The sequence below is a fragment of the Lactuca saligna genome, chromosome 5 (assembly GCF_052625555.1).
Source record: "Lactuca saligna cultivar CGN05327 chromosome 5, ASM5262555v1, whole genome shotgun sequence".
Lineage (NCBI taxonomy): Eukaryota > Viridiplantae > Streptophyta > Magnoliopsida > Asterales > Asteraceae > Lactuca > Lactuca saligna.
In genome coordinates, this window is record NC_136421.1 from 132,573,390 (window position 1) to 132,595,868 (window position 22,479).

The window sequence follows — 22,479 nt, forward strand, 5'->3', positions numbered from 1 at the left end:
CTTGTAAGCTATGACTTCAATCAAATATGGAACAGATGCCCTCGGTTTTGTTCTTTTGACTTGATGAACTGTCTCTATCTCTTCTTCCATAAGCTTTTCCAGTTCTTCTAGTTCATTCTCTCTATTAATTGTGAACACCTCTTCTTTATCTTCTTTATCTTCTTGAAAGTCATCTTTTATCCCAAAAACTTCTTGTTCATTTCCAACCCTCAAAGTGAGCTTAGAATCGCGAATGTCAACAAGAGCTCCGGCAGTGCTAAGCAATGGACGCCCAAGGATTAATGGAACATCTAGGTCTTCTTTCATATCCAAGACTACAAAGTCTATTGGAAAAACAAATTTTCCAATTTTTACCATAATATCCTCCACGATGCCCAGGGGTTGTGTCACCGAACGATTTGCCATGTGAATCTTCATTTTTGTAGCCTTCATCTTCTGAATTTCCAATTTTTTATAAAATGAAAAAGGCATCAAATTAATGCTAGCCCCAGAATCGGCTAAAGCATTAACCTTCATTTTATTCCCGAATTCACATGGAAGCGTGAGGCGTCCAGGATCCCCCATCTTTTCTGGTGTTTCTCCCAACACAGCTTTTGAAGTTTGTTCACTTAGAACCACTGTATATTGCTTCTTTAATTGCCTTCGAGTGTCGATCAAGTCTTGCAGTAATTTCTGGTTCTCGGGAGCTTTGGATAAGGACTCGACAAAGGGAGTATTAATTGGAAGCCCTTTCACATGCTCCACAAACTCTAATTGGTCCTTCTCCAGTTGACTAAGTGCTGCTCGGGTGGGATATGGCAAAGGTGGATGATAAGCTGGAATAGGCTCAAGGGATTTTTGTTCAGACTTGCGCCACGTCGTGGCCAAAGGAGTGCCACATCGTGGCGATCCTGGTTCCACATTTTTTTCATTTTCGATCCTTAATTTCTTGGGCTGCTGCAGTTCTTCTTCCAATGCCTCCAGGAACTCAGAGATTGCTTCTTCTTCAATATCAATGGCCATTACATGAGATTGGGTCGTTACTTCGGGATTCTTTGGGGACAATTGTTCTTGAACTAGAGTAGCTAGTTGACCAAATTGTACTTCAAGGTTATGGATGGAGGCTTGCTGATTCTTTATCAAAGTTTGTTGTTCCAAAATGGCGGAATCAGTGGCATTGTGTCTCTTTTCCGAAGCCTCCATAAACTTCATCAAAATGGTCTCTAGGTCGGGTTTCTTCTCGGCTGGTGGCTGATCCTTTTGATAAAGGCCTCGACCTGTCTGCCTATACTTCTCTTCTTTTTGCTTCTTATACTCTTCATATGGCAGCCACTCCTTCTTCGGTTTCCTCCAGTCCTCATCAAACTTATCCCCACTAGAGTAGCACACTTGAGCTTTTCTGTTCCCAAACTCATCCACATTGCAGTCCTTGGTCAAGTGTGGACCACTGCATCGCTCGCACCCCACTCTTATGGCATGTGTCGACTGGTCCATTTGTGTTATCCTGTGATCTGTGTTATTCAGCATGGCCATTACAGCTGCAATTTCTTCAGTTTGGGCTCCTCCACTGCCTTTGATTCCATCTTGCCTAGGGTTGTGGTATTCGCGAGAATGCTTCGCGAATTCTTCAATCAACTCCTTGACCTCCCTTGGATTTTTCTTTGTTAATGGTCCTTGAGAGTCAAGGAGTTGTCTCGTCATAACGTTGACCCCATCATAGAAAATTGAGATCTCTTGTTGCACATTTAGATCATGTTGAAGGCAATTTCTGAGCAAGCCCTTGTACCGCCCCCATGCTTCGTATAATGACTCCCCCATCTGTTGCTCAAAGTTGGCTATTGCCTTCTTGAGTTTAGATATCTTGGATGGCGGGCAAAACTGGTCCAGGAATTGCTCATGCATTTGAGCCCAAGTGGTGATTGTACCCGGTGGAAGTGATTTTAACCACTCCTTAGCAGCTCCTTTGAAAGTAACGGGAAGCATCCTAAACAAGACTATGTTTCTGTTGACATTTGGGACGTTGAAGTAATCCGCAATGTCGTTGACTTCATCTAGATGCTTAAAAGCATCCTCATGATGTTTCCCAAAAAATGGGATATCCTTCAGTGCGGTCAATATGTGTCCCTTCAACTCGAATGTAGCAGTGGCAGGTATTGCGGGTTGGACTAAACCGGGACCCACATCTTCTCGGATCCGCTTCTTGTAAGCTCCCATGGACATCTGTTCGATTGCTTCCATCTAGTTCATTGGCTCGTTCTCGGGTTCGCTCGTATGTTCTTCAAATTCCGGCTCGGTACCGCTTTCGGACTCGGTTTGGATAGGCGTATGATCCAAATGCTCAAGATTGCTCTTGTGCCTCGTAGATGAACTTGACTCTCCTGTCTTCTTTCCCGCCTTCCTAGAAAAGGCTGACTTCAATTCTTGTAAGGGCGTCTTCTTCTTGCGAAGTGCAGACTCAAGATCTTCAAGTGGTGGCACCAAGTGTGTGTTTGAGCTTCTGGTCATGAACTCCTGCAACTTGCTAAACTTTAAAAACATAAAACTGAACTAAAATAAGAAAAACTAACTACAAACTAAAATTTAAAAAAAAAAATTAACTATCCACGTCTTGGCAAGTATATGGCCACGTCGTGGATTCTGTGACTAACAGAAAATTTTTATTTTGCTGAAAAATTAACTTTTTGTGGTTTTGACCCCACAAGAAGGATCGATTAATTTAATGCAAATAAATAAGCTAAAAACTAAGCCGTTCCCCGGCAGCGGCGCCAAAAACTTGATGTGCACAAAAGTACCCACTAATTTTAATATTTATAACCTAACAAACTTAGACTAACTATGCACTTATAGGCAGTGTACCTAGTCAGATTACAGTATAGCTTAGGTAAGTCGGGTGTCGATCACAGGGAACGGTGTTCTAATTAATTTACTTACTATTAAATTAACCTAATTTATTAACAAGTTTAATAAGGGTTTTTATCTGGTTTTACAAGATCAGATGAACTTAAGTCAAATTCAATAAATAAAAACACTCTCTTGCTTAGTTTGAATCCACTTCTCCCTTATGGCTAGCTAATGATCACAAATTATTAAGTTGGTTTTTTAGTTATATTAGTAATTTAATTCTATCTTACCAATAAGTAACTAATTCATGTCAAACCATGTATGTTCACACATAATTAAACACAGAACTAATTATGAATGTAAATATGCTATGTAAGATTTGTTGTATAAATGCAATTATGGTCACAATTCACGTTCTCTAGCACAGCTAAGATTTATTTAGTCTAATTACTAACTAAGATTGGTCAATCCTAGCTCTAACAATTCAATGTTCACTAAATTATTAGGTAAACAGGTTCATGCAGTTTCATGGTCACTAAGCTACACAGAACATGCAATCAAGCAATTAGATAAACAAATAATAACATGCTAGGTCATACAAATCAAACACAAGCAATTTTTACCAACTCAAATTAATCCATAAACATATAACTATTCGTAAGTTCAAAGCTTCATCTAGCTAAGCAAGAGTAGCTAGATTCAGCTGCTCATCATAGTAATTAAACTAACACAGCTAAAACTAATGAAAGACATGTTCATAATTAACTAAAATATAAACCTTTACTTCTTTTGGTGTTGAAATCCCTCTTCCAGAACCTTTCTTTTGCTCTGAAACGTCTCCTGGAACTCACATTCTTCTGCCAAAAAACTCTCCTTTCGTAATAATCAGGAGGACTTATATAATCCTTAAAAACCCGCGCCACGTCATGGCCAGAGGAGTGCCATGTCGTGGGCTTCAAGCAGTACGTATCCTCCAAGAAAATCCTCCGTGTCGCGATGTTTATCTACTGGAACACCCGTGCCACATTGTGGGTTTCATCGCCACGTCGTGAATTGAGCGCTTATCGTAAATTTATTATTTTCTTGTCTTTCAAGCCTCCCATGTTCCCCATTTTGTCACCTTTGGTCCCTATCTTCGAAAATCCTTTATATTGACTGAAAATAACAACTTAAACTCATAAGTATCATTATTCTAAACATATTATCAATTTATTAATAAAAATGTACTTAAATATCGCCCAAAAATAAGTATAAATATGGCAATATCAACATGGTACTTTAGAAGGTGTCACCTTGGAAAGGTATCATTTGGTTTAGGAAGTCGGCAAAGTGGGGACCCATATATATTCATCAATTTAGGGTTATTGCCTGGGTGGGCAAGGTTTCATATCATTTGCATCTACCCAAGAAGCTTAGTTAGAATCACAATGTAACATCCCGAGATATTGCAGGTATTTCTGAACCCTCTTCTATCATTACTTTGTTGATTATAGCCGTTGGGATTTAGAATGTAGATCCAAGACAAGTTTAAGGGCCAAGTTTGCAATTTGGACCAAAAGGTAGGGTACGCTGCACGTGCATAGGAGTACACTAAGCGTATAAGGGTCCGCCTTAGTACACTTGGTGTACTAGCGTCAAGGATGAAAACCCTAATATTTAGGGTTTGGGGCCTATAAAAGAAACATGATGTGCACCCACACCTCTTTTACATCATCCTCCACAGATCAACTTGTCTCTCTCAAACCCTAGCCTCCCCTTTGTGTGTTAAGCTCATTTTGGTGTGTTCTTGAGTGCCTTAGGAGGAAACCATTGCATCAAAGAGTTGAAGAAAGAGACTAAGCTTGTAGATTTGAAATTAGCTTGTGCTCAAGAAGCTCTAGAAGCTATAAAATTCGAAACTTTATGCTTATATGATTAAATCTCTCCATTTTGCTTTAAAAGATCCATTTCTTGTCCCAAAAACCATAAAGTGGTGCATGTTGTGTTTTGAATGACAATGACTGTCCGTTTGGACTCTTAAAGGGATCTTGAGTGAAAAATGAGGTCCCATTAGCTGATTGAGTCCCATGCATGGAGGAATAAGGTCTTAATGGATTAAGACCAAGCATTTAGAACTTTATGGACGTCCAAAGTGATAAAGTTCATGACTTTATGGATCCTAGACATGTTAGGTCTCTGGATCTGAAGTTTGGGCTTAAGTGCTTAAGCCATTAATAACTTAACGAGATTTTGGCAAATCGTCCAGTACGTCCTGCGTAAATCCAATACACCCAGCGTACTGGGTCAACCACCCCAATAGTGGTCAATGTTGGATGAGTACGCCCTGCACACTAGAGGAGTACGCCCCGCGTACGTCCTCTATTTGGGTGTTGTCAACTGGGTTTTGGGTTTTGGGATTGGTAAATTAAGTAATTTGGGTTAGGTAGTGATAGTGTATCATGGGGTTGGGCCCAATTAGGAGGTTGGGCCTAATTTGGTAAATTGGGCTGATAATGGGCTTTTATATGGACTTTCAAGTCAAGGATTGGGTATTTGGGCCTTGGCGCAGTAACGTAAATGGACTTAATGAATGGTGTGGACTCTTAGTCAAGAAGATTATTTTGGGTAATAATTTTGGGTGTTTATTGTTTAATAGTTTGGGATTCCCGATGATACGGTAGTCGGAGATTTGCAGTATTTCAGCACTACTAGAAAGGTGTGTTATCCTCACTATATCAATAGGGTCTAAAGCACCAAGGCCAGCCCTTTATGGATTTGTATTCGGATTATGGCATGATATGTTTGTTGATTACACCTTGGTAGTTAGGATGGTGATGTGCTTTTGCTTAGTGACCTGGTTAGGTTAGTGACCGGTTAGGTCTGTATCCCGGTTATTAGGATGTTGCAATGATTAGTGATTTGTTAGATCGGTTTGACTATTACATGAAATGAGTTAGCATTTGATATTTATGTGTACATGTTTGTTTGATTGGGGGTTGTGTTGAGGCGGTCCTGATTCGTGCTGTAGGCCAACATGCCTAATGAGCGGTCTGGATAGGTTGTAGGCCCTGCGAGGTGCTCCAGTCATGCCGAAGGCTCAAGAGCGATCCAGATAGGCTGTTGTCCCTGTGAGGCGGTCCAGTCAAGCTGAAGGCTAATTATGCATGTTGTTCTGTATTGGTTATATGTTATGATTATATTGGTATGGCGTTGGTAGTTTGCGGTAGCTCACTAAGCTTTCGGGTTTAAAGTTTCAGTTTGTTGTTTCAGGTACTTCTGGTGATTGAGGGAAGGCATAGGCTTGATTGTACCGCTCCTCCTGCTATTATGATTTTTATGATTTCATATTGGGATACTCTGATAATTGTTATTCTGAAAACAAACTATGTAATCTTAAATGGTATTTAGTGTTTTGAAAAAGTTGAAATTTTTCTTAAATTTTATGGGTGTTACAAGTTGGTATCAGAGCCTTGGTTTGAGTGAATTGGAGGAGCATTCGTGTGAATCCAGTCTCAAATCGAGGAAGGTTTTCAAAGCAATTTAAAAAAATGGTTTTCAAAATAAGTAAAAGAGGATGCAGAAAGTACAATTAGCCAGAGCCAATAAGTAAACCCAAAAATACGATACAGTTATTTGACTATGCGATATGTTAGAACAACATGCTAGTACTAGGATAGGGATTCTCAGGAATTGCATGATAAGAATTGCCTGATTATATGATGCCTGATAGCCTAGGGTTTCCTTATATGAGATTGCCATCATTACTATAGTTGCTTGTGTATGCGTTATGGCTGTTCATAATTAAGATCTTATAGCCTGAGAATATTTGATTTGGCCTTATGTTCAATTCTTATTGATTAGGGATTAGGGTAGGATTTGATATTCAAAAGTCTATAGGCTCCAACATTATGTATGGTTAGCATACACTAGTGCTATGGGGGTTGGTGGAAGTCTCATGGATGAGTGAGGTCGAGCGACCACCATATGCATGTATAGTGTTAGGGTGTTGTGATGATACTTGAGACAAATATAGGTAGGTGTGGAAGGTAGTATGGGCCCGTACTACTAGAAGCACAGGACCCATACGCGTAGCAAGGAAGTCACAACCCCTAGGGTTTAATCGGGAGTTAGGTCCCAGTTATTTTGCGGATTGTCTGATATCTTCCTGTTAAATTTTCTGTATGGTGGTTACGAGGCGCTTTGTAACTGGATCCGGATCAGGATCAGGTCAGGGCGATCAGGAGGCCCCGATGGTGCCTGAGGTTATTGGCCAGGAGGGGACAGTGTTGTCAGAGGAATCGCATCAAGGAGATCATCAACGAGGAGGTGGTCGAGATTATCCGGGGTCAGATTCTGGAGTTGTTTAGGTCTATCAAGACCGCTATGATAGAGTACTTCGATGAGAGATACGCAGCCCTTGCGTAGATGGCTGCCACTGCAGCTACATCGGCTGTATCAACGGCAGGGGGAGGAGTAGAAGCCACTTGGGGCTTCTAGTACAGGGACTTCGATAACACGAAGCCCCCTACTTTTGATGAGACCCAGGACCCCATCAAGGCTATGAGGTGGATTTCGGATGTGGAGGGATGTTTCTTTACTTGCTCGTGTCCTACTGACCATAAGGTCAGGTGTGCTCTAAACCTGCTTATGTCCGGGGCCAAGGACTGGTGGAGATTGACGATCGGGTCGTACACTGATGATCAGAGAGCTGATGTTACTTGGGAGTAGTTCAAGGATATGTTCCGTGCCCGATACATCCCACAGGTTGAGCGAGAACGATTGTCATAAGGGTTTTTGAGTTTGAGATAGGATGGGGAGTTGGTGTCGACCGAGAGGGCGATGTTCTGCCCAGAGTTTTCTTTTGAGCAGGCTCAGATGAATCATTATCTGAGCATGCTCAATACGGACATCTGTTAGTTTGTTGCCACGTAGCGATTTGATACTCTTCTGGATCTATAGGAGGCTACTAGGCGGCGTGAGTTGGAGATTGAGCTGCAATTGAAGGAGCAACATCAGGCCCCGACACAGCCTCAGCCGACATCGAAGTGGTATAAGACCACTGATTCTAGGACAGGGGGTCAGCAGATCCGGGAAAGTGCGGTAAGAGTCATTATAGAGCTTGTCGAGCGGGTAGTGGGTGCCACAAGTTTGGCAAGGTGGGGCACTATGATAGGGACTGTCGCCAGTGCGACCCTGTATCGGATATGAGGATATGTTATCATTGTCATTAGGTTGGTCATGTAAAGACCAACTGTCTATAGCTCGCAGCTAGACTAGCGCATGCTCCAGCGCAGACTACATTGAGGATTGCAGATGGGAGGCTAGTTAAGGTCGAGCCTCCGAAGGCTCAGGGGCATGCCTTCCAGCTTACGGTAGAGGAGGCCAAGGCATCACCGAATGTGGTTGTTGGTATGTTTCTGTCTTTTATCTCATTTATTATATATGTTATGCTTATCTGTTGTACATGTGTTTAGGTATGTTTTTAGTGAACTTATTGCCTGCATTGGTTTTATTTGAATCGGGGGCGAGTCGGTCTTACGTATCTTAGACTTTTAGTAGGGAGTTTGGTGTGCCAATGGGCGAGCTAGAGTGTCCGTTGTGAGTCTCTATCACCAACGAACATGGAGTTTCTGTTTCTTCGGTCTACCGAGGATGCGAGTTGGAGATCTTTAGAGTTTCCTTTCTGATAGATTTGATCCTAATTCCCATGGGAGAAGTATGCGTGATTGTGGGAATGGACTCGCTTAGTTGATTTGGTGCCATGATAGTTTGTGAGGGCTAGCGAGTGCTAATTCGAACCCCAAGTAGGGGAGAACTGATTGTATATGGCGAGGGCACTAGAGTGGGATCCGGGTTTTGTTTAGCTGCCAGGGTTTGACAGTATATTCAGCACGGGTGTGCGGGTTTTCTAGCGTATGTGGTGGACACATGAGTTAGGGATCAAATTTTAGTTTCAGAGGTTCCATTAGTTAGGGAGTTTGTAGATGTGATTCTGGAGGAGTTGCCAGGGATACCTCTAGAGAGGCAGGTCGAGTTTCGAATCGACCGGGTGCCTGGTGTGGCCCCTATCGCCAAGGCACCGTACCGGTTGGTGCCACCCAAGATGCAGTAGTTGTCATCACAGCTGTTGGAACTACTGGGCAAGCAGTTCATTAGACCTAGAAGTTCCCCATGGGGAGCACCGGTCCTCTTCGTCGGGAAGAAGGTGTAATGACCAAAAATTTCAACATAATTTAAACTTTTCAAAACAATTCATTTTAATAACATTATTACAAAAAGGTTTTCAATACATTATTTATCAGAATATTCCCAGGTCCATTTCATAAAACATAAACGCGAGGAACGGTACGATCACGCCTTTGCCTTGCCACAGTCTCCTGAAGAACCTGAAAAACATTAAACCACAACTGTAAGCCCGAAAGCTTAGTGAGATACCCCCAAAATACCAACCACGTATACGCCCTTCCAGGCCACGACCTTCCGGTCCAAAACATATTGCCTTCCGGCCCATAACATATTGCCTTCCGGCCCATAACATATTGCCTTCTGGCCCATAACATAAAAAGCATACATAACATAACAGAACATAGAATAGCCACGCATATCGGATCAAACTCCAGTCTAAACAACCCTGTGCACATAACATTCAATCATATGACAGTTCGCAGTCAACAAATCGATCAAGCAGATCACATAACATATCATTACCCTAACCAGGATACCGACCTAGCCGATCACGAGCATATATCACCCTACGTCTCAGTCTAAATACTACTTACACACATACGCCTTTCCAGGCCATGACCTTCGGTCCACACAACGTAGAATGCCTTCCGGCCCAAATCATAATGCCTTCCGGCCCACATCATAATGCCTTCCGACCCACATCATAATGCCTTCCGGCACATATCAAGCAATACCATAACAGACAACTATCCGGATTTCCATCTGGTAAAGGGTCGGCCTTGGTGCCGTAGACCGTGTCGATATAGTGAGGATAACTCACCTCGAAATTGTCGACTGAAGGATAAGATCCCACTGCTCCGAACTCCAACACGAACTCCTCCACTGAACACCAAAACACTCAACTCAATATATACCCTTAATTACCAAAATACCCCCGGAAAACAACTGGTCAACCTTGGACAAGGTCAAAGTCAAGCCCTGACTGACTCTACTCGCCGAGTCAACCCGATGACTCGCCGAGTCCCCAAGCTCAGAACTTCCCTCAACCCGTGACCTAACTCGCCGATTCACCCCGAGACTCGCCGAGTCCAACAACTCTAAGTCCACTCGAACCCAACTCACCGAGTCATCCCTTGACTCACCGATTCTCGACTCAACCAACAAATATTGGGATTCTTCGACAAGACTCGCCGAGTCCAAGAACAGACTCACCGAGTCTAAGGCTATCTTCAACCTACTCGCCAAGTTGTTCATCTAACTCTTCGAGTTCCAGCTTATCTTCAAGCAACTCGTCGAGTCCACCCTTGTAACTCGCCGAGTACAACCGGGCTGAATCCAAACAAAAGTATTCCAGGCCATGCAATTGATCCAAAACATAGATCTAGCCTCCTACAACCCATCCATCACGTAAAGTGGCAAACTTTACATGAATCCAAAGAGATCTAGCCCTTTTTACTCTAGAGTTTGGATTTGGGACAAGATAGCTCCATCAACAACACAAGAATAGGGACTCTAATGCTCTTCAGACCTTCTCCACTCTAGATCTGAGGTAGCAACCTTAGATCTATCCTTCAAACTCAATATGCCACAAATCTAAGCTTCCCACACAACCCAACAATGAAGAATCTAGAAGAACACAACCCAAGAACGAGATATTACCTCAAAAGAATGCCCCAACTGCAATAAAACTCGAATCCAAGCAAAGCCCTATGATCCAAGCCTCGTCTCCTTCAAGATTTCTTCAACAAACACCTCCCCAAGCTCCAAATGCACTCCAATCTGTCACACACACGATTTCTAGGGTTTCTGGACTTCAAGGGGGATCAAAGAGGCTGGGGAGGGGACATAATGTTCTTTAAATAGGGCTCATTCCCCGGATTTAGGGTTTTCTCCAATCAGCACCTACTCGCCGAGTCCATCTTTGGACTTGCCGAGTAGGCCACTTGACTCGCTACCAAAGTCGCGACCCTACTCGCCGAGTCCATCCATGGACTCGCCGAGTTACCCTTCAAACTTTACACTTTTAGTCCTTAAACTCTACTCTTGTTATTCCGGGATGTTACAATTCTCCCCCACTTAAATTAGGCTTCGTCCTCGAAGCCTACGACAATTCATCTCCAAAAATACTCCCACAACACGCCACCTGGCCTTAACCGAACCAGGTCCTTCAAGGTATACCCATCGAAACTCGAACTCACCTTCTCCTACCTTGCGGTGTCCTGACCACCATCTCAAACCGGGCACCGGCTTTACCCTATGATAATCACACACAACAACTGGGCACCACTCATGATGCAACACTGCTCCAAATCACAACTATTACTTGACCCATAAGAGCTATAAATAACTATGCACCACCCGATTCCCGATCCGAGTCCAACTCTATCCATTCCATGCTGACAGAAAGACACACTTTTTAGAGCAACTCCCATGAGTTCTCTTCTTGCAATCGAATGCACATGTTGAACTAGCTCTAGCACCCCCGGGTTAGGAAACCCATCACTCTGACGATCCTCAAAACATCCCTCAGGATGAACCACTGATACCCAAATCCTTTACCGAAATCAAACTGGGAACCCAAAACTCCACATCTGCATCCCTTACGAGCCTCTTGACTCTACACCCGCGGAATCCCTTCCACGTCCTCAGCAGACACCCCATCATGATGTCATTCCATACCACCACCGCAATCATGCTGCTCAGTGACCACCGTCGAACCACTCCGATCATAACTCTACACTGCCGCTTTCACCTCCGTGAATTTGCACTCCCCTTCGGAATTACATTCCTCCCTCTTTCCTTACCAAGGAAAACCACTTGACTGCCTCGTCACCATGACAAGAGCCACGGTGCTCACTTAACGCTACACCACCTCTTTATAGCATAACTGCTATCCATGCAACACATATGCCCTGAATCTACTCGCAAGGACTCTCGAGTCTGTGCACCATCTCCACTAATCATGGTCAAAACCCTGGGGCTAGACCTTCTGATTCCCACACATCGCAACATACTCAATTCATTACCTCGCACCAATCTAACGACACCCACAGAGTCTTCAGCATGACTGGACCGCCTTACCAGGCCTTCAGTCAAACTGGACCACACTCATGACCTTCAGCAGACCTGGACCTCCCTCCAGGGTCTTCAGTCTAGCTGGACCGTTCACCGAGCCTTCGGCCTGACCGGTACGCCCATTGGCCTTCAGTCTATCCGGACCGATCAACTAGCAATCAACATTCTGAGTTACCTCTCCGGGAAAACCTCACATGCATACTGTTCTAGCCCCTTAGGGGTTCCGAACTCTATCTCCATCATACATACTCGAACTCGGCCTGATCCCAGGCCCTGCACAATCAAGCTCTTGGTCTGTATCCCGCCTCGCACGCCTGCCAATTACTCAAACCAACCAATGCCCTTGACTGACCGAGACACTACTGAATTCCATGCAGGTAAACAACCTTTGATACTGGTCGATCCTCCGGAGAACTTTCCAATCCCCCCTCCCCCCCACTTAAGACACTGACTACCAACCCCCGGTCGCTACACCGACCTCCCAAGATAACCTTGCACAAAACCCACCATTACACTCGAACCGATTCCCACTAGCACTAGCAACCTTCGCCAAAAACACATTTCCACACCGATCGTCCCGCTCGAAAGGAACCCAATCTTCAAGTATCCATATCCTCAGACTGCAGATGCTACTCGACATTTAAACCAAAGCCGCATCCACCAATAACCTTCACAAAAGATAACCAGTGAAAATCCGAAATACGAACCCATACCCATGCCAAACCCTCAAGGAACAACAGATACCAAAACAAAACCCGAATCACAAATCCATAATCATGCCAAACCCTCAAGGAGCAACGGATACCAAAACGAAAACCATCCAACGAGACTAGCGAATAAACGATACTCCACAATAATCATAATAACAAGACAACAAGAAAGAAACATACCCGCAGCTGCATCCGGCACTGCTCGACCCTCCTCCGGTACAAGCTAAAAAGCACGACCCTAAGCCCTTGGGGGCTCCGCTCCACCCCGTCCTCCACCTGTGATCCTCAACATGGCCGGTGCTGGAGCTTGCACCGGTCCTGCAGCAAGTTGTGGACAGCTGACCCTCAAGTGTCCAATCTGATGATAATGATAACATATCCTCAAATCCCGAACCGGCACTGACTGCCAACAATCCCTCGCATAGTGTCCCTCCTTTCCGCACTTGCGACATGCACCACTGGACCAACAAACTCCGGCGTGACCCTTCCCACACTTTCCACAAACGTGGCTGCCCTGATCTCCCATCCTGGAATCAACGGTCTTAGACCGTTTCGTCGCTGGCTGCGACTGAACCGGAGCTTGCCTTAGCTCATGCAACTGCAACTCAATCTCTATCTCACGCCGCCTGGCAGCTTCCTGCAATTCCATCAAGATCTCGCACCTCTGCGCGGACACAAACTGCCTGATGTCCCTCTTTAGCATACTCAGGTATCGGGACATCTGAGCCTGCTCCGAAGCGAACTCAGGGCAAAACATCTCCCTCTCAGTACACATCCTGGTGATTTCCGTCACCGACTCCGTATCCTGCTTCAGCTCAAGGAACTCCTGAGCCAACCTCTCCCTCTCGACCTGCGGAACATAGCGAGTGCTGAACATCTCTCTGAAGTGATCCCATGAAATTGCAGCCCTCTGCGCATCCGAGTATGACCCCGTGGTCAATCTCCACCAATCCTTTGCCCCGAGCCTTAACAGGTTCAGAGCACACCTCACCCTCTGATCAGCAGGGCATGAACACGTGAAGAAACACCCCTCCACGTCTGATAACCATCTTATAGCAACGACCGGATCCCGAACTCCATTAAAGGTGGGAGGCTCCATATTATCGAAGTCCCGATACTGAAAAACCCTACTAGTTCCTCCCCGTGCCGCTGCTACAGCCGTTGTAGCCGCCGCAGCAGCCGTCTCCGTGAGAGCTGCATAACGCTCATCAAAGTACTCCACCATAGCGGTCTTGATCGACCCAAACTGTTCCGGCAGCTCGGCCAGGAACAATGCAACAACCTCATCATGCAGGATCTCATGAATCCTCGCATCCAACTTGTGCGTACTCATCTGACCGATAACCTCGGGCGGTACTGACCCGTCCGCAACTCCTTCTCCTGCACCCGATCTTGACTCGGATCTACTCACAGCATGCCTCGAAATCTCCACACTGAAAATAAACCACAAAACCTCAGACACTTCCCACTATCCCGGGAACCAACTCTCCACCCAACCCTAGAGGTCATGGTTTCCCTGATACGCATATGGGTCCTCTACTTTCAGTAGTACGGGCCCATACTACCTTCCACACCTACCCATATTTGTATGAAGTACTACCACAACACCCTAGTGACAAATATACATAGCAAGCGCTCGATCCTCACACCTAGAGGAACACTGGAAATCTCAACAGAGGAAGACCCTAGGCCAGCAGGCATCACAAAACAGGCAACATTATCATGAAATCCTGAAGATCCCTAACCTAACACTAGCTCAATAAAACAAATGTCATGAATGGTAATTTGGGGTTACTTACTGGCTCTGGCTGATCGTACCTCCGCGTCCTCCTTTTACTTCATTTGAAAACCATTTTAATTTCTCTCTTTTTAAAACCCTCCTCGATTTGAGACTGGAGTCACACAAGTGTTCCTCCAATTTACTCAAACCAAGGCTCTGATACCAACTTGTAACGACCAAAAATTTCAACATAATTTAAACTTTTCAAACAATTCATTTTAATAACATTATTACAAAAAGGTTTTCAATACATTATTTATCAGAATATTCCCAGGTCCATTTCATAAAACATAAAATGCGAGGAACGGTACAATCACGCCTTTGCCTTGCCACAGTCTCCTGAAGAACCTGAAAAACATTAAACCACAACTGTAAGCCCGAAAGCTTAGTGAGATACCCCCAAAATACCAACCACGTATACGCCCTTCCATGCCACGACCTTCCGGTCCAAAACATATTGCCTTCCGGCCCATAACATATTTCCTTCCGGCCCATAACATAAAAAACATACATAACATAACAAAACATAGAACAGCCATGCATATCAGATCAAACTCCAGTCTAAACAACCCTGTGCACATAACATTCAATCATATGACAGTTCGCAGTCAACAAATCGATCCAGCAGATCACATAACATATCATTACCCTAACCAGGATACCGACCTAGCCGATCACGAGCATATATCACCCTACGTCTCAGTCTAAATACTACTTACACACATACGCCTTTCCAGGCCATGACCTTCCGGTCCACATAACGTAGAATGCCTTCCGGCCCATATCATAATGCCTTCCGGCCCACATCATAATGCCTTCCGGCCCATATCAAGCAATACCATAACAGACAACTATTCGGATTTCCATCCGGTAAAGGGTCGGCCTTGGTGCCGTAGACCGTGTCGATATAGTGAGGATAACTCACCTCGAAACTGCCGGCTAAAAGGATAAGATCCCGCTACTCCGAACTCCAACACGAACTCCTCCACTGAACATCAAAACACTCAACTCAATATATACCCTTAATTACCAAAATACCCCCAGAAAACAACTGGTCAACCTTGGACAAGGTCAAAGTCAACCCCTGACTGACTTTACTCGCCGAGTCAACCCGATGACTCGCCGAGTCCCCAAGCTCAGAACTTCCCTCAACCCGCGACCTAACTCGCCGAGTCACCCCGAGACTCGCCGAGTCCAACAACTCTGAGTCCACTCGCACCCAACTCACCGAGTCATCCCTTGACTCACCGATTCTCGACTCAACCAGAAAATATTGGGACTCTTCGACAAGACTCGCCGAGTCCAAGAACAGACTCGCCGAGTCTAAGGCTATCTTCAACCTACTCGCTGAGTTGTTCATCCAAATCGTCGAGTTCCAGCTTATCTTCAAGCAACTCGTCGAGTCCACCCTTGCGACTCGCCGAGTACAACCGGTTTGAATCCAAACAGAAGTATTCCAGGCCATGCAATTGATCCAAAACATAGATCTAGCCTCCTACAACCCATCCATCACGTAAAGTGGCAAACTTTACGTGAATCCAAAGAGATCTAGCCCTTTTTACTCTAGAGTTTGGGGTTTGGGACAACATAGCTCCATCAACAACACAAGAATAGGGACTTTAATGCTCTTAAGACCTTCTCCACTCCAGATCTAAGGTAGCAACCTCAGATCTATCCTTCAAACTCAAGATGCCACAAATCTAAGCTTCCCACACAACCCAACAATGAAGAATCTAGAAGAACACAGCCCAAGAACGAGATATTACCTCAAAAGAATGCCCCAACTACAATAAAACTCGAATCCAAGCAAACCCCTATGATCCAAGCCTCTTTTCCTTCAAGATTTATTCAACAAACACCTCCCCAAGCTCCAAATGCACTCCAATCTTTCACACACACAATTTCTGGGGTTTCTGGACTTCAAGGGGGATCAAAGAGGCTGGGGAGGGGACATAATGTTCTTTAAATAGGGCTCATTCCCCGGATTTAGGGTTTTCTCCACTCAGCACCTACTCGCCGAGTAGGCCACTTGACTCGCGACCAAAGTCGCGACCCTACTCACCGAGTCCATCCATGGACTCGCTGAGTTGCCCTTCAAACTTTACACTTTTAGTCCTTCAACTCTACTCTTGTTATTCCGGGATGTTACAGAAGGATGGATTGCATCGGATGTGCATTGATTATAGGGAGCTGAACAAGTTCACGGTGAAGAACCGTTATCCACTCTTGAGGATATATGATATCTTTGATTAGTTGCAGGGTGTATCTTGGTTTTCCAAGATAAACTTGAGGTTGGGATATCATCAGGTACGAGTCAGAGAAGAGGACGTTGAGAAGATCGCATTTTGGACTCATTATGGTCATTACAAGTTCGTGGTGATGCCATTTGGGCTTACCAACGCGCCAACAGTATTTATGGACCTGATGAATCGAGTCTGTAGACCGATGTTTGATCGCTCGGTTATAGTGTTTATTGATGATATCTTGGTATATTCCAAGACCCGAGAACCGCACGAGGAGCACTTTAGGAAGTTGTTGGGAGTTACGAGACGAGAGCAGTTGTATGCTAAGTTCTCAAAGTGTGAGCTTTGGTTGCGAGAGGTCCAGTTCCTAGGACACCTCGTTAATCAGGAAGGGATTTTGGTCGACCCGGCCAAGATCGAGGCAGTCATGCAGTGGGAGGTGCCGAGATCTCCTTTGGATATCAAGAGTTTTCTGGGATTAGCAGGGTACTACCAGAGATTTATTCAGAATTTCTCCAAGATTGCAGTACCCCTCACTATTCTGACGAGGAAGGTGGTGGATTTCCAGTGGGGCCCTGAGCAGCAAAGGGCGTTTGGGACCCTCTGGCAATGATTATGTGAGGCCCCAGTTTTGATTCTTCCGGACGGAGTTGAGGATTTTTTGGTGTTCTGTGATGCTTCCATCACAGGCTTGGGGGCGGTCCTCATGCAGAAAGTACGGGTGATAGCCTATGCATCGCGGCAGCTGAAGTCGGATGAGACGAGATATCCTACTCATGATTTAGAGCTGGGAGCGGTGGTGTTCGCTGTCAAGATATGGAGAAATTACCTATACGGGGCCCGTTGTACCATATACATGGATCACAAGAGCTTGAGACACATCATGGATCAGCCAAACCTGAATATGAGGCAGCGTAGGTAGCTGGATGTAGTCAAGGACTATGATTGTGAGATCCTTTACAATCCTGGTAAATCGAATGTGGTGGCAGACACCTTGAGTTGCAAGACAGCTGGGTCATTCGCTCTAGCGATATGTATGAGGGTAGTGGTGGATTCTCTGCTTGTGAGTTTGATTAGAGATGCTCATGTTGAGGGCATGCAACTTGAGAACTTGAAGCTGGAGAGGATCAGGGGTGAGAATACCGAGTTTGTGCAGGATAGTCAGAGATTACTGACCCGATGTGGTCGGGTGTGGGTTCCAATGTCTGGTGAGGTCAGCCAGACAGTCATGGAGGAGGCTCATAAATCTCATTTCTCTATTCAGCCGGGGCCCACCAAGATGTACACACACCTGAGTTTGAGTTACTGGTGGCCATGTATGAAGCGAGAAATCGTTTGGTACGTTGAGAGGTGCTTGATCTGTAGGGTGGTTAAGTTTGAGAATTAGAGGCCGCATGGTATGCTGTAGCCCCTTGAGATTCCCATGTAGAAATGGGAACAAATCACGATGCATTTCACTACCAAACTGTCGAAGAAGGCGAAGGGGTTTGATGTTATTTGGGACATCGTAGATCGATTTACCACCCATTTATGGGTTATACGGGAGAGTTCTTCGGCCGAGAAGTTGGCCGACATGTATGTTCGCGAGATCGTTGCTCACCATGGGGTTTCGGTCTCCATTGTTTCCAACCGGGATCTTAGGTTTACCTCCCACTTCTGGCAGAAGCTCCATGAGGAACTAGGCATGCGACTGCACTTTAGCACAAGTTTTCATCCGCAGACCGATGATCAAAGTGAGCGGACCATTCAGACCCTCAAGGATATGTTGAGGGCGTGTGTCATTGACTTTGGTGGGAGCCAGGATTCCCACCTACCCCTCTTAGAGTTTGCTTACAACAACAACTATCATTCTAGCAGTGGCGCCCCGCCTTTCGAGCTATTGTATGGGCAGAGATGTCGCACCCCAGTTTGCTGGGGTGAGGTCAGACACAGGGTGATGGGACGGACGCAAGTGGTTTCGTAGGCCACCAAGAAGATTCAGTAGATTAGGCAGCGACTGCAGACTGCTCAGAGTCAGCAGAAGAGTTACGCCGACAGACGTCGATCAGAGTTAGAGTTCCAGGTGGGTGATATGGTACTCCTAAAGGTCTCACCCTGGAAAGGTGTGATCCGCTTCAGGAAGAGGGGGAAATTGGATCCCCGTTTCATTGGACCGTTCAGGATTAGTTCCAGGGTTGGCAAGGTGGCATACAGTCTAGAGCTACCTGAGGAGCTTAACCGGATCCACAACACTTTCCACGTTTCGCAAATGTAAAAGTGCATTATGGATCACGAGGAAGTGGTGTCATTGGATGATCTTCAAGTCAATGAGCACCTGAATTACGTGGAGAGGCCTGTAGCCATTCTAGAAAGGAAGAAGAAGGTTTTACGGAACAAGGAGATACCTTTGGTGAAGGTACAATGGGAGCATCAGAAGGGATCCAAATGGACATGGGAACCCGAGTCTGAGTTGCAGGAGCATTACCCGGATCTATTTACCGCATTAGACTTTGGGGGCGAAATCTAGGTCAAGTGGGGGAGGATTGTAACATCCCGAGAGATTGCAGGTATTTCTGAACCCTATTCTATCATTACTTTGTTGATTATAGCCCTTGGGATTTAGAATGTAGATCCAAGACAAGTTTAAGGGCCAAGTTTGCAATTTGGACCAAAAGGGAGGGTACGCTACGCATACATAGGAGCACGCTAAGTGTATAAGGGTTCTCCTTAGTATGCTTGGCATATACTTGCGTACGCAGGGCATACTAGCATCAGGGATGTAAACCCTAATATTTAGGGTTTGGGGCCTATAAAAGCAACATGATATGCACTAATGCGACATCGACCTCCGACGAGTCTTATGGTCTTCTGCTATGGCGGAGATCTGGACATCATAGTGCAAAGTCGTTAGATCCACCACAGGAACTGTTCCCCAGGAGCGGGCTCCGACAGTCAAGTTAGATCACTTGATAGATCTGAGATAGTCCTCCATAGCTGGAGAGAACCATCTTGGTGTTGGTAGTGGTGTATGGTGGCTGACAGCGGTAGGTGGCGGCTGAGCCACCCGGCCGGAGTTTGGTGTGGCGGCTGAGCCATGGGGCAGAGTCTAGGGGAAAAGTCCTCCTTCATGGAGGAGGCACTATTCTATTTATAGGGGACAACTAGGTCAATGGAAATTAGGTCACGCCTTGGGCTAGGCCAATTCAGGCCCAGCTAGCAAGGAGCTGGGCAAGGCCGCTTGGAGGCGCCGGGCGGGGCTGGCGGACACGCCGCAGGCAAAGCTGGCGGGTGCGCACCAGGAAAGGCTGTCAAGGGAGCGCCAGACTGGGATGGCAAGAGAGTCCCCAGCAAGGCTGGCAAGAGCACGTCAGGCAGGGCTGGCAGGAGTGCGCCAGGCCAGGCTGGCGTGCTAGAGTAGGCTAGGTCATGCTAATGGACCATATATCATCAAGTCCCCCAGTATGATGTTATTGGTATGCGGCCAATGACATCAGACTAGACTTATTCATATAAACTAGTCGTCGTCAAGTCCCCTAGTCTGATGCGATTGGGTTGCTGACAATCAGATCAGACTAGATAAAGCACCAATAAATTAAATAATAAAGAGAACGATCGAACCTTGCCCACGAGAGCCGTGGGGTTGTGCGTCAGCCAAACACTTCTTATGCAACTTGAGCTGACTTGATACTCCTTCATTGAGGGGAGTGTGAGCCGGTCGGTGAGATGCATTATAATTGTTGTCGCGATCATGCAGACCGAGGCTGCAAAAGAGTGTTACACGACATTAATGTCAATAAAATGTCAGGCCAAAGTAGCTAGTAAGTATAACCTCGCTATACAGTCTCTAAGACCATTTTCGAGCTTTAAAGTCTGTAAATAGATACAATGTACTTAGTCCATGATTCTCGCATTCCAGCCACAGCTGAAATTTGTTAATAGAAATAGACGCTCTGAGAGTCGTGCGCGCACCTCAGTGAGGGGGATGAGACTCGCAGACAAAACTGGGTGGGGAGTTATATTTCTATGCACGCTGGATGGGAACTTTGAGTGACTGGTTAGCGGTGCACACTTCACAAGTCCCCTGTAAATGCTTTACAGGCCGAGCTTCACTTCACGTGTTTGCTGTTGACGTGCTCTGAGTGTCATGGCGCTGGAACGATTATCTGAAAAGACAAGATAATCAAATCTAATCGTTAGTATGTTTTTCTTGAAACCATAAATCAATTTTGATTTTCTTTCACGGTCATCTCGAAACGCTTTGCAAGTAGTAGTAGCATACTACTCTTTCCCCTCCCCCGCCCTTTTTTAAAAAAAAATCTTGAGTTGGACGGACCGTATCTTTAGAATTGGATCTAGGTTGATTGAATTAGGACACACGAAGATTAAGTTGTTGATTTTTCCTTGCAAAAATACCCCATATAAGTTACTGAGATAGCCCATAAATAACAGGAAAGGCTAGTTTGAGAGGAGCCCAAGATAGCAACCCATTTTTCATGGAAGCACAAAATAGAATAATGGCAGCCCACATGTAGAAGTCCAATTACTAATTATTTTTTTCACCTGATTGCAAACCAAGGGTAATCAGATACACGAGTGGGGCGCGTTGTTATCTTTCTCACTAGTTTTGAATAAGTCACCAGCTTCATTTTGACAATCTGGATATTGGTACCAGGATGCACCAAAGGGAAAAAGTCCACAGCTGGTGATTTGACGATGTTGTCTGGTGGTTGTTGTCGAAGGCCACCAGTGTAGAGGGGATCTGAACAACGGCTTTTGCTATTGGTATGATGAAGTGCATCACCTATTTTGCAGATGGGCCCACGACAGTGATGATTCTCGACGTTGACTGTCGTTGTCGAAGGTCGACGAGTGGTCTGATGGTCGTGATGGCTCTATGAAGGAAGATCTGAGGGAAGGGGTGGTCGATTGTCAATCATTGTAGCATCGGCTGGCAGCAATATCGAGAAATAGTGAGATGTGATCGATGTTGGTGAAAACAGGGGTTGCAGTTGAGGCTCTTTCGTCGACACTGGAGGCAACTACCGATGGTTGGCTGGTGATTTGAGCTTTCTGGTGGGCGGTCTTGGGACTGCTGTGCGATTGGAGGTCGGTGGTTGTGTTGGTTGACCTCTGTTGGTGACGATGGCACCCACAATTGGATCTATTTCATCGAAGTCATTGTTGGTCGCACTATATCAGAATTGGAAGTTATTGGTGGTATCGATTCAACAAGACGGTGGTGAAGCTGTAACGGGAGATGCGTGTAGGTTTGCAGGTTCTTGGTTCGTTGGGTCGTGTTTGGATGAGAATGGATTACCGGAGCTTCCATCGCTAGGGTTGCTATTGGTGGTTCATCGGGAAACAAATAGGTCATTACTCCCTTGGAAAGAGAGAAAGCCAAGTGGGGCCTGATTTTTCTTTTGACTTTTGTGCATCTTTTGTGTATGCGATTGGACCAGGTGGGTCCTGACGCTGTTGCTTTTTGCTATTGACAATTCTGTCATTTGTTTGGTGCACTATGCACCCTTTCCCCTTCTTTTCTTTTCTTTTTATATTATATTTCGAGATGGTGAGAAAAGTAGTGTAAATGAGAGCTGTAAAAATTTTATATTGTGCATATGCATTTACTTTTTACATGCATATATTTCTTTAAAACCATTAACTAAAAGGGTATACTGATGCGAAATGCAATTTTATCAATGTTAAC

General features: G+C 45.3%; 2 protein-coding genes and 1 non-coding gene across 6 annotated transcripts; 1 reads left to right on the plus strand and 2 right to left on the minus strand.

Annotated features, from left to right (window-relative positions):
* Window positions 1-314: 314 nt before the first annotated feature.
* On the minus strand, window positions 315-2,217 carry LOC145045724 (uncharacterized). Its single transcript, XM_078994046.1, has 3 exons — window positions 1,346-2,217; window positions 511-1,264; window positions 315-323 (listed from the first exon to the last, which is right to left on the minus strand). The coding sequence occupies exons 1-3, from the start codon at window positions 2,215-2,217 to the stop codon at window positions 315-317; spliced, it is 1,635 nt and encodes a 544-aa protein (XP_078850172.1).
* LOC144999075 (small nucleolar RNA R71) lies at window positions 1,727-1,833 on the plus strand. Its single transcript, XR_013660600.1, has one exon. It is a non-coding gene; the product is annotated as a small nucleolar RNA R71 (small nucleolar RNA).
* Window positions 2,218-3,558: 1,341 nt separating the features above from the next.
* On the minus strand, window positions 3,559-22,143 carry LOC145048901 (uncharacterized). Of its 4 annotated transcripts, none has more exons than XR_013683104.1 (4): window positions 21,333-22,143; window positions 20,742-20,935; window positions 20,391-20,533; window positions 3,559-3,975 (listed from the first exon to the last, which is right to left on the minus strand). XR_013683104.1 is itself a non-coding variant. In XM_078997546.1 (4 exons), exon 4 carries the CDS (start codon window positions 14,101-14,103, stop codon window positions 13,009-13,011), a length of 1,095 nt encoding a protein of 364 aa, XP_078853672.1. In that variant the 5' UTR covers window positions 14,104-14,898; window positions 20,391-20,533; window positions 20,742-20,935; window positions 21,333-22,143; the 3' UTR covers window positions 9,021-13,008. The 4 variants fall into 4 exon arrangements, 2 of the variants coding, with proteins under 2 accessions (XP_078853672.1, XP_078853673.1); XR_013683105.1 differs by lacking the exon at window positions 3,559-3,975 and adding an exon at window positions 9,021-9,185; XM_078997546.1 differs by lacking the exon at window positions 3,559-3,975 and adding an exon at window positions 9,021-14,898.
* Window positions 22,144-22,479: the final 336 nt, after the last annotated feature.

What these genes read in the sequence shown, in the direction of transcription:
- LOC145045724 (XM_078994046.1), bottom strand. Translation starts at nt 2,217, where the DNA reads ATGGAAGCAATCGAACAGATGTCCATGGGAGCTTACAAGAAGCGGATC. An exon ending in TGCTACTCTAGTGGGGATAA is followed by an intron (nt 1,265 to 1,345) that starts GTTTGATGAGGA and finishes AGAGAAGTATAG; the next exon opens with GCAGACAGGTCGAGGCCTTT.
- LOC145048901 (XM_078997546.1), bottom strand. Translation starts at nt 14,103, where the DNA reads ATGAGTACGCACAAGTTGGATGCGAGGATTCATGAGATCCTGCATGAT.